The sequence below is a fragment of the Aquarana catesbeiana genome, linkage group LG07, assembly GCF_042186555.1.
Source record: "Aquarana catesbeiana isolate 2022-GZ linkage group LG07, ASM4218655v1, whole genome shotgun sequence".
Classification (NCBI taxonomy): Eukaryota; Metazoa; Chordata; class Amphibia; order Anura; family Ranidae; genus Aquarana; species Aquarana catesbeiana.
In genome coordinates, this window is record NC_133330.1 from 27439430 (window position 1) to 27451657 (window position 12228).

The window sequence follows — 12228 nt, forward strand, 5'->3', positions numbered from 1 at the left end:
TTGGATAGTAAAACATTTTTTTTCTGCCATTAAATACCTTATACAGCCAACTTCCTGTTTCTTGTCTGGTCATTAGCCTAGGCTTATGACATCATGCACCGCTCTCTCTCTCCTGAGAGTTTGCCAGGAAGGGAGGGGGATGAGTCATAAGAGCGCCAATGAGAGCTGCAGAGCTGGAGGTGTGTGTCTGTGTAAATCCAGGAAGTGAACAGGCAGCAGCTTCAGCTGCCCACATTTGAAACAGTTGCAGCCAGACTCGGTGGAGGGAGATTTTTGCAGCATTTTTGGCAAGTACAGAATCACAGTATATATAAAATATGCAAAGTGGTTGGAGGGAAGCTTCAGAATGGCAAAGATGTTTTTATTACAAATTATGTGAGCAGACTGCAGTTCCTCTTCAGCCACTAGCTGACCAGCCACCGTGATTATACGGCGGCAGGACGGCTCGTTCCCGCAAATCACTGTAGGTGTACGTCGGCACCTTTAAGGGCGATAGCAGGCACGATGCACGATGTCCACCGGCCACCCGCGATCGCGGGCATGAGAGCCAGAACGGGGATTTGTGTGTGTAAACACACAAATCCCTGTTCTGACAGGAGAGGAGAGACAAATTGTCTGTTCCTACTAATTGGGAACAGTGATCTGTCTCCTCCTCCGGTCAGTTCCCTCCCCCCACAATTAAAAATACACACGATGGAACACATTTAACCCCTTGACCCCCCCCCCCCAGCATTTTTATAGCACTGATCGCTGTATAAATGGTCCCAAAAATGTGTCAAAAGTGTCCAATCTGTCCGACGCAATGCCGAAGTCCCACTAAAAATCGCAGATCGCCGCCATTACTAGTAAAAAAATAAATAATAATAAAAATGCCACAAATCTATCCCGTAGTTTGTAAATGGTATAACTTTTGCGCAAACCAATCAATATACGCTTATTGTGAGTTTTTTTTTTACCAAAAATATGTAGAATACATATTGGCCTAAACTGATGAAGAAATCTTTTTTTACTTTTTTCTGGATATTTATTATAGAAAAAAGTATACAATATTGTGTTTTTCGCAATTTTTATTTTGTTTATAGATCAAAAAATAAAAGCCGCAAATACCTCCAAAAGAAAGCTCTATTTGTGGGGAAAAAAAGGACGTCAATCTTGTTTGGGTGCAGCGTCACACGACCGCGCAATTGTCAGTTAAAGCGACACAGTGCCGTATCGCAAAAAAAATGGCCTGGTCAATAGGAGGGAAAATCTTCCGGGGCTGAAGGGGTTAACTTAATGGTCATCTGAATGTGCAGTGTGAATATATGGAAGGTGTAATTTATCAATGCAGCCACTTGGTGGCGCTGTGGTCACACACATAGGCTGAGAGCTGAAGGTTTTACCATTTACTTCCAGGAATTTGGGTAAAGTTGATCATGATTGTACATCAGTGTGCTGCACAGCTGGGTGCTATTAGATGGACTTTTATTGGTAAGGAAGCAGCAGAGTTTGAAGACCTGTGTCAGCCCATATTGTCTATGTTCTATGCTTAGGCTCAATTTGTTTCAGGCTGGATTGACATATGAGCAGGCAGCGGAACACAGCAGGAATTCGGTGCATCCTCAGCACCTGTAGTGCGGTTGCGAATCACATGCGATCTCAGATCGCAGCAGTGTGAATCCAGGCTTAATGTGTAATATAGGTTCCAAGCGTTTTTTAAAATGATCATTTATGTGACGAACAATTGAATTATTAAATTTGGAGTGGCATCTTTAAAAGCATTTTCCACTTTAAAAAAATAAAATAAATAATGGCGCTCATGATGATAAAAAAAAAAAAGCGCATTTATTAAATGTTTGCAGTTAAGCCTGCAAAGCATCACAACTGCACTCACTGCATCGCAGGGGCAATGCACAGGCTCCTGCAGACTATTCATGTAGCCCCAGGTCTGCACCAAGGTACAGCCCCTCAGTTACGAAGCTAAAGGAAGTATTAATGAGCTACGAATGCGGAGACGTCACCACGCTTGTTTTCCATTGAGAACTATTAGTTCCTCTGTCCCAGTGGCAGATGGAACTTGTAGTCTCTCCATTCACAGATAACTATAAATGGAAGATGTGACTCTGCAGTGTATTCTACATGACATGTTCAGAGACTGGAGATAATGTATAACATACATAAAATGGTCAGAGACTTGGGACTTTCTACATAGAATGGTCGGAGGCTAAGGACATTCTATGGTCAGGGACTGGGGACAATTTTCATAGAATGGGGACTGGGGACATTCTACATGATATGTTCAGAGACCGGGGCTACAGGAAAAGTTTAGAAACTGAGGACATTCTACAAGAGAATGTTAGAAACTGGAGGCATTGCACATGAGATGGTCAGAAATTGGGGAAATTCTACATAGAATGGTCAGACACTGGGGAGATACTAAAGGTGAAGGTCAGAAACCGGGAGCATGCTACAGGAGATGGTTACAGATTGAGGATATTCTACAGGAGATAAACAGAGACTGAAAACATTTGACAGAAGAAGGTCAAGGACTGGGGACATTCTAAATGAAATGGTCAGAGACTGAGTATATTCTACAAAAAAAGGTCAGAGACTAGAGACATGCTACAAGAAATGGTCAGAGACAGAGGAAATCCCAGGGGAGAAGGACTGAGACTGCGGACATTATAGAGGAGAAGGTTAGAGACTGAGGATATTCTTGAGGAGAAGGTCTGAAACTGAGGGCATTCTAGAGGAGAAGGTCGGAGATTGGGAACATGCTACAGGAGATAGTCAAAGACAGAGGACATTCTAGAGGAGAAGATAAAAGACTGGGAACAATCTATAGGAGATGGTCAGAGACTGAAGATAATCTATAGGACATAGACAAGAACTGAAAACATTTTACAGGAGAGGGTCAAAGACTGTGGACATTCTACATGGAACAGTCAGAGACTGAGAATATTCTACAGAAGAAGGTTAGAGGCTGGGGACATTCTATATGGAATGGTCAGAGACTAAGGACATTCTACAGAAGAAGGTTAGAGACTGGGGACATGTTGCAAGCGATGGTCAAAGACTAATGATTCTGTACAGGAGGATGGAGACTGTGGACATTATACAGGAGACGGTCAGAGACTGACATAGTAGAGAAGAAAGTCAGAGACTGGGAACATGCTATAGGAGATGGTCAAAGACTGTGGATAATCTATAGGTGATAGACAGAAACGGAAAACATTCTACAGGAGAAAGTCAAAGACTGTGGACATTCTACATGGAAGAGTCAGAGACCTCAGTCAGAGACTGAGGACATATTACAGAAAAAGGTTAGAGACTGGGTACATGCTACAATAGATGGTCAGAGACTAAGGGTTTTGTACAGGAGATGGTCGGTGACTGAGGATAATCTATAGGAGATAGACAGAATTGGAAAACACTTTACAGGAGAAGGTCAAAGACTGGGGACATTCTTCATGGAATGGTCAGAGACTGAGGATATTTTACAGAAGAAGGTTAGAGGCTGGGGACATGCTACAAGAAATGGTCAGAGACTTCCCTATAAATGCTGCTAAATTCCCGTAGGAGAAAAAAACATCTTTAAGCTTATAGTGTACAAGAGGCCTAAAGATTTTCTACAGGAGAAGGACAGAGAATGTGGACGTTATACAGGAGAAGATCAAAGACTGGGGACAAGCTACAGAAGATGGTCAGAGACTGAGGATAATCTATAGGAGATAGAAAAGGAAAACATTCTACAGAGAAGGTCAAAGACTGGGGACATTCTACATGGAATGGTCAGAGACTGAGGATATTCTACAGAAGGTGGTTAGAGGCTGGGGACATGCCTCTAACCACATGTTAGAGACAGAGGATATTCTACAAGAGATGGTCAGAGACTTAGGATTTTCTACATGAAAAGGACAGAGACAGACTGAGGATATTTTACAGGAGATAGACAGAAACTGATAACATTCAACAAGAGAAGGTCAAAGACTGAGGACATTATACAGGAGAAGGTTAGAATCCAAGGACATTCTACAGAAGAAGGACAAAGACTGGGGACATTATACAGTGAAAGCTCAGAGACTGGATATTCTACATAAATATTGTTGGTTGCAATCTATTGTTGGCTAAACTGGATTGACCAGTGTCTGTCTTTTCTCAACCAGATTTATTATTAACAACATCAATCATGGTGGCAGCTGTTCTCTGCACCAGAGGGCACAAATAGGTGACAGCTTACAGCTGCTGCAACACTGTAGGAGAAACCAGAGTTTATTTACTTTGTTTTTTGGAGCATAGCAAATGACAGCTACTTCAATTTCTCAGGGACTTTTTTAGTGAGCTCTTTGCTTTGAATTTCCGCGAGGAGACTGAGGACTTGCTACAAGAAAAGGTCAAAGACTAAGGATATTTTACAGGAGATGGTCAGAGACTGAGGATATTCTACAGGAGGACAAAGACTGGGGCAATATACAAACATGGAACACAGACATGCTCAGAGACTGAGGTCACTCTGCAAGAGAAGTTCGGAAACTAGGAACATTCTACAGGAGATGGTTAGAGACTAAGGATATTCTGCAAGGAAAGGTCAGAACTGTTTAGAGACTGAGGATATTCTAGAAAAGAAGAACAGAGATTAGAGATATGCTACAGGACATGGTTGGAGACTGGGGCATTCTACAAGAAATGGTCAGAAACTAGGGGCATTTTAGAGGTCAGGGAATGAAGATTTTCTTCAAAAAAAGGTCCAAAACTGGGGACAGTCTACAAGAGATAGTCAGAGGCTTGCGAAGTTCTACAAGAGATGGTCAGAGACAGAGGATATTCTATAGGAAAAGCACAGAGACTGGGGATATTCTACAGAAGGTCAGAGACTGTGAATGTTCTACATGAGAAAGTCAGAGACTGGGGGAATGCTACACGAGATGGTCAGCGACTGGGGCGTTCTATATGAGAAGGTAAGAGACTGGTGACATTATACATGAGATACATGAGAAGGTTCAGGATATTCTGTATAGCATGGTCAGAGACTGGGGACATTAACCAGAGACTGGGGGCATTCTTCATGAGATGGTTAGAGGCTGGGGACATTATACAAAGAATGGTAAGAGACTGGGGACTTTCCACATGAAATGGTCAGACTGGGGACATTCTACTTGAGATGGTCAAAGACTTGGAAAATTCTACAAAAGAAGGTCAGAGACAGAGGATATTCTATAGGAGAAGCACTGAGACTGGGGATATTCCATGGAGGGTCAGAGACTGTGAATATTCCAGATGAGAAGATCAGGGACTGGAGACATTCCAAATGAGATGGTCAGGGACTGGGGACATTCTACAAGAGAAGGACAAACACTGAGAACATTCTACAGAAGGTCAAAGACTGGGGTCATTTTACTGCATGTGGTCAGGGACTGAGAAATTCTACTGGAGATGGTCAGGGACTGGGGGCATGCCTTATGAGAAGGTCAGAGGTTATGACATACTACATGAGATGGTCAGAGACAGGGGACATTTTACATGAAGTGTTTAGAGACTGAGGACATTGTAAAAAACTATAGATGTTTTACAGGAGATATTAAGAGACTAAGGATATTATACAGGAGAAGGATAGAGACTGAATACATTCTACACAAGCTGGTCAAAGACTGGGGACATTCTACAGTATATAAGAGGTTCTGAGACTCAGGGCATTATACAGGACAAGAATGGTCAGAGACTGGGGATGTTCTATATGATAAGGTCGGAGACTGTGGACATTCTACAGGAGATCGCTAGATACTCGGGACATTCTACATGAGATGGTCAGAGATTGAGGACATTCCACTAAAAACACAAAAAAAAACAAAGACACTCTAATCTCTAACTTTATTACCTTTATTGTTTCGTGAATACTTAACAGCCAGCCAAAATTCTTCTTGACGCATTTCAATCCAAAGCAGAAAATAATTGTAGACATGTCTTGGCGGCCAGCAAAGGCAATCCCACCACCCATGAACTTGTCAATGGAAAATAAAGTCCTTAATCACAAAGTGAAACACATGGAGGTGGCATTTCCGGCTAATAAAGTGGACTGATTTCTGTTGTCTGTTACACCCAAGCACTTTAACCCTTTTACTGTCATCTGCATTTGCCATACATCGGTGGTAGCGGGTGGGAGGGGTGGGGGGTTACACAAACTCCCAGCAGCTGCAGCCGCCAGGAGTGTGTGAAAATAGGACAAGCTGACTATCAACTGGATGCGATCCAATGGCCAACTTCTCCCTTGCGCCCGCTCTATCTGTGGGCGCTGCTGAGTAGATAGGAGGGAGACCAGTGAATGTCTGTTTGCCGATCTCCCCTTCCTGATACTAACCCTGAAGCCACATGTAAAACATCATTTCCGGGTCCCTGTGTCCAGGAAAGAAACAAATGCAGAATGATCTGCACCGCATTAGCGTCATTTTAGGACAGGTGAGACATCAGGGGTCTTTTAGACTCCTGATGTCTCATTAAGGAGAACCTGTCACCCAAAATGCGTCATATATGGGGACTTTTCGTCCCCTATGTGATGAAAAAAAGGAAAATTAAAAAAAAAAAAAAAAAAAAAAGTGTAAAAAATTTAAGTTACACCCACACACTTAAAATTCCTCCCAAAAAGTTTTGAGGCCCTCTCACACAGGGACGTATGAAACATAAGTGCACGCATTGGAGGCACCTACACACAAAAAACGTTGATTGTGCTACATGTTACACGTAGCTCCATAATATGCTGAAGTTAGAGCAATCATTCTAGGCCCATCATTCACAGTTAACTCCAAAATAACCTGATGACCTGTAGGGCCTTTTAAAGCGTTTCCTATGGCAAATATAGGGTACTGAAGTCTGTCGCCATTTCACGGTGTGCGTAAATTTAAATCTCCACATGTTGGGTATCTATTTACTCACTGCCACCTTATCTTTTATTTCCTGGCTCCAACATAGCAGCATACACATGGTAGACATGTGGTAGTATACTACCATGGATTAACACCAGGAAAGGAAAATTATGGTAAGCATTTGTTACTGTTTTCCATTTTCTTTGCGCCAACACGGCGCCATATGACCACATTGTCTACCACATGCATGGTCAAAAACAAACAAAAACTCTAGCAATACACACTGAACTGTGCATGTGCTCAGTTGACTTGACTTGGTTGGCGTCAGCAAAGGAAAATTAAAGGTAAGTATTTGATAACATTTTCTGTCATTTTGGAAACTTCACATTGGACCTCACACAACTTGGATTCTGTGCCTCTCCACTCTTCCTCCAGACTCTGGGACCTTGATTTCCAAATGAAATGCAAAATTTACTTTCATCCAAAAAAAGGACTTTGGACCACTGAGCAACAGTCCGGTCCTTTTTCTCCTTATCTCAGGTAAGAGGCTTCTGACGTTGTCTCTGGTTTAGAAATGGCTTGAAAACAAGGAATGCGAGAGTTGTAGCCCGTCTCCTGCATACTTGTGTGTGTGTGTGTGTGGTGGCTCTTGAAGCACTGACACCAGCCGTAGTCCACTCCTTGTGAATCTCCCCCAAATTCCTGAATGGGCTTTACTTCACAATCCTCTCAAGGCTGCAGTTATCCCTGTTGCCTGTGCACCTTTTTCTGCCTCACTTTTTCCTTCCACTCAACTTTCCATTTATATGCTTGGATACAGCACTCTGTGAACTACTTTAGCAATGACCTTTTGTGACTTACCCTCCTTGTGGAAGGTGTCAATGGCTGTCTTCTGGACAACTGTCGGGTCAGCAGTCTTTCCCATGATTGTGTAACCTACTGAACTAGACTTGAGAGACCATTTAAAGGCTCAGGAAACCTTTACAGGTGTTTTGAGTTAATTACCTAATTAGAGTGTCACACCATGAGTCTACAATATTCAACTTTTTCACAATATTCAAATTTTCGGAGATAATTAGTTTTGGGTTTTCACTAGCTGTAGGCCATAATCCTCAAAACTAAATGCAATACATGCTTGAAATATATCACTCAATGTGTAATGAATCTATATAAAATATATGAGTTTCACTTTTTGAATTGAATTACTGAAATAAATTAAATTTTGATGGTATTCAAATTTCTTTGAGATGCACCTGTACATATATATATATATACACACACACACCTTGGTTTGAGAGCGTTTTGCAAGACAAGCAAAAATTTTAAATACATTTTGACTTGATATACAAGCATAGCTCCCAACTGTCCCTGATTTCGAGGGACTGTCCCTGATTTGGGATGTCGCTCCGTCTCCCATTCCTCTTTATTTGTCCCTCATTTTGGTCTGATCTATATAGATGTATATAAAATGCACTTTTTATCTATCAAAAAGTGTTTCCCAGCGCTAAACCTTTCATCTGATTTCTAAATTTCTGCATTTGTAAATTCCGAAAGCCAATATAAAGGAATAGTAGTGGTAAAAAAAAAAGCACTTGTGGGTTTAACCAATCTTGTTTTTTTGTACAATTCTCCTTTAAGGGGGCGTGGCCAGGGGTGTGTCCTATGCCTGCCTACTTTTGCTGATAGGTGTCCCTCAGTCTCATCTCAAAAATTTGGGAGGTATGTACAAGAGATGTCTTTATATACAAGTAGCGTTATGTCATCACTGGGTATAAAAGAGAAGAGAGGCGCCTCTAAGTGTAGCAATATGTTTACATTTAATGAAGATGCAACATTTAGCAACTCACATGGTTGATGATTAAAAGAGGCACATCTAAGTATGCAGGCATCCGGGGTAAAGCTGTCCACATAGACCGTCCTCCACACCTCCATCAACGTCATCCTTTCCACGTGCGCTTCGAAAGTCGCTTTCAGAACGCTTTACTGCAGGGTAGTCTTCCCGATTACAATTGCAGACTGACAGCGACGAGAGCCGGCAGTGCGGAGGACGGTCTATGTGGACAGCTTTACCCCGGATGCCTGCATACTTAGATGTGCCGGTTTTAATCATCAACCATGTGAGTTGCTAAATGTTGTACCTTCATTAAATGTAACCATGTTGCTACACTTAGAGGCGCCCTCTCTTCTCTTTTATACTCTGGAGCTCCTGCTGGGTTTTGCTTCTAATCCCCTTGTGGAGGCTTCCATTTGTGGATGGACATTTTATGGTTACACCACCTGGTCACATTGCTATAATCTTTTTATATGGACTATAAACTGAAGGACTTATGAATAAATGGTTGTGGAACGAATCATCTGAGTTTCGATTATTTCTTATGGGGAAATTCGCTTTGATATACAAGTGCTTTGGATTACAAGCATGATTCCGGAACAAATTATGCTCACAATCCAAGGTTTTACTGTATATTATTATTATACAGGATTTATATATCACCAACAGCTTGCGCAGCGCTTTACAAAACGAAGGCAGCCATTACAGTTTGATACAAGAAGAATTTATTTTATTTACTTCAGTTACTTATATAGCACCGTCAATTTTACACAGCGCCATTACATATACATTGTACATTCAGGAATTAGAGAGCGCTGCTCGTTAGAGCTTTCAATATATATTAATATTCAATATATATTAATTAATATTCAATATATATAAATATTCAATAATATTCAATATATATTAAAATCGATGTAACTGATCCGTTTCCAGTTTTGGACATTTCTGAAGCTGAAGATTCCCAAAGTCAGGTTTTCCAGCCCCTTCTGACATCACACACAGGCCAGAGAGCTGTTTTGTTTCTTTTTGTCTATGTCAATAAAGTTGTCTCGATCGAAAGAAAAAAGGGGAAGAAAAAAAAAAAAAAAAGAAAACAACCAGCGGCCAGCGCGCGTACCCTGCGCAGTAAAGAGGGGTGCCGTCGGGAGCGCGCGGCACACGTGACCGCCAGACTCCGCTCGGGAACGCGCTCAGTCAGACAAGCGGGGCGAGAGAAAATAAAAGGAGTCCCCGCGGTGGAGCCCCTCCCCCTCCCGTAACCGGACGCCGCCGCCATGTACCGAGCCCTGTACGCCTTCCGCTCCCCGGAGCCCAACTCGCTGCCCTTCTCGGCCGGGGAGAGCTTCCTCATCGTGGAGAGGACTAACCAGCACTGGTGGCTGGCCAGCCGCTGCAGCAGTGGGGACACGGGCTACGTACCGGCCTCCTACCTGGAGAGGATCAAGGTGAGGGGGCGGGGGCACGGTGACGTCACTGGCAGCAGCTCAGCTCTTCCTGGCCTCGGTGACGTCAGCTGCTCTTGGGACATGTGACGTCAGTGGTGGGGGTGTGTGACAACAGGGTTGTCATTGTAGAAATGTCATGATTATGCCGTATCCATGGTTACCAAAAATTTAAAGGAGGTGTACACCCCGTCAACAAACACGTCCCTATCGCAGCTTCCGAGCCCCCAGGCGTGGCGGCTGCGCTCCTTTTTCATTTTTTTTTCACAAACCTCATTGTTTATCCTGCCACAAATCCAGCGTCCTGTGAACTATAGAACATCCCCCCCCCCCCACATAGGTTATAAGGAGAGGAGGAGGTGTTTGTAATCCAAACCAGGAGAGCAGCCCGGGGGTGACAATGCCTCTATAGGTACACAACGATGGGTTGTCACCAACGACGCCTCTATAGGTACACAACGATGGGTTGTCACCAACGACGCCTCTATAGGTACACAACGATGGGTTGTCACCAACGACGCCTCTATAGGTACACAACGATGGGTTGTCACCAACGACGCCTCTATAGGTACACAACGATGGGTTGTCACCAACGACGCCTCTATAGGTACACAACGATGGGTTGTCACCAACGACGCCTCTATAGGTACAGAACGATAGGTTGTCACCAACAACGCCTCGATAGATACAGAACGATAGGTTGTCACCAACGACGCCTCTATAGGTACACAACGATAGGTTGTCACCAACAACGCCTCGATAGATACAGAACGATAGGTTGTCACCAACAACGCCTCGATAGATACAGAACGATAGGTTGTCACCAACAACGCCTCGATAGATACAGAACGATAGGTTGTCACCAACGACGCCTCTATAGGTACAGAACGATAGGTTGTCACCAACGACGCCTCTATAGGTACAGAACGATAGGTTGTCACCAACGACGCCTCTATAGGTACAGAACGATAGGTTGTCACCAACGACGCCTCTATAGGTACAGAACGATAGGTTGTCACCAGCGACGCCTCTATAGGTACAGAACGATAGGTTGTCACCAGCGACGCCTCTATAGGTACAGAACGATAGGTTGTCACCAACGACGCCTCTATAGGTACAGAACGATAGGTTGTCACCAACGACGCCTCTATAGGTACAGAACGATAGGTTGTCACCAACGACGCCTCTATAAGTACAGAACGATAGGTTGTCACCAACAACGCCTCTATAGGTTGTCACCAACAACGCCTCTATAGGTTGTCACCAACAACGCCTCTATAGGTTGTCACCAACGACGCCTCTATAGGTACACAACGATGGGTTGTCACCAACGACGCCTCTATAGGTACAGAATGATAGGTTGTCACCAACAACGCCTCGATAGATACAGAACGATAGGTTGTCACCAACAACGCCTCGATAGATACAGAACGATAGGTTGTCACCAACAACGCCTCTATAGGTTGTCACCAACAACGCCTCTATAGGTTGTCACCAACAACGCCTCTATAGGTTGTCACCAACAACGCCTCTATAGGTTGTCACCAACGACGCCTCTATAGGTACACAACGATGGGTTGTCACCAACGACGCCTCTATAGGTACAGAATGATAGGTTGTCACCAACAACGCCTCGATAGATACAGAGCGATAGGTTGTCACCAACGACGCCTCTATAGGTACAGAACGATAGGTTGTCACCAACGACGCCTCTATAGGTACAGAACGCTAGGTTGTCACCAACGACGCCTCTATAGGTACAGAACGCTAGGTTGTCACCAACGACGCCTCTATAGGTACAGAACGCTAGGTTGTCACCAACGACGCCTCTATAGGTACAGAACGATAGGTTGTCACCAACGACGCCTCTATAGGTACAGAACGATAGGTTGTCACCAACGACGCCTCTATAGGTACAGAACGATAGGTTGTCACCAACGACGTCTCTATAGGTACAGAACGATAGGTTGTCACCAACGACGCCTCTATAGATTGTCACCAACGACGCCTCTATAGGTTGTCACCAACAACGCCTCTGTAGGTTGTCACCAACAACGCCTCTGTAGGTTGTCACCAACAACGCCTCTATAGGTTGTCACCAACAACGCCTCTGTAG

General features: G+C 43.7%; 1 protein-coding gene across 1 annotated transcript in view; it reads left to right on the forward strand.

Moving 5' to 3' along the window:
* Positions 1 to 9725: 9725 nt before the first annotated feature.
* The window catches only part of NCKIPSD (NCK interacting protein with SH3 domain), a gene marked incomplete in the record, with an annotated part of 558334 nt that continues 555831 nt past the window's right edge, over positions 9726 to 12228 (forward strand). Inside the window, 1 exon segment of the mRNA XM_073591838.1 lies at positions 9726 to 10115. Within this exon segment, the coding sequence (XP_073447939.1) occupies positions 9945 to 10115 (171 nt within the window).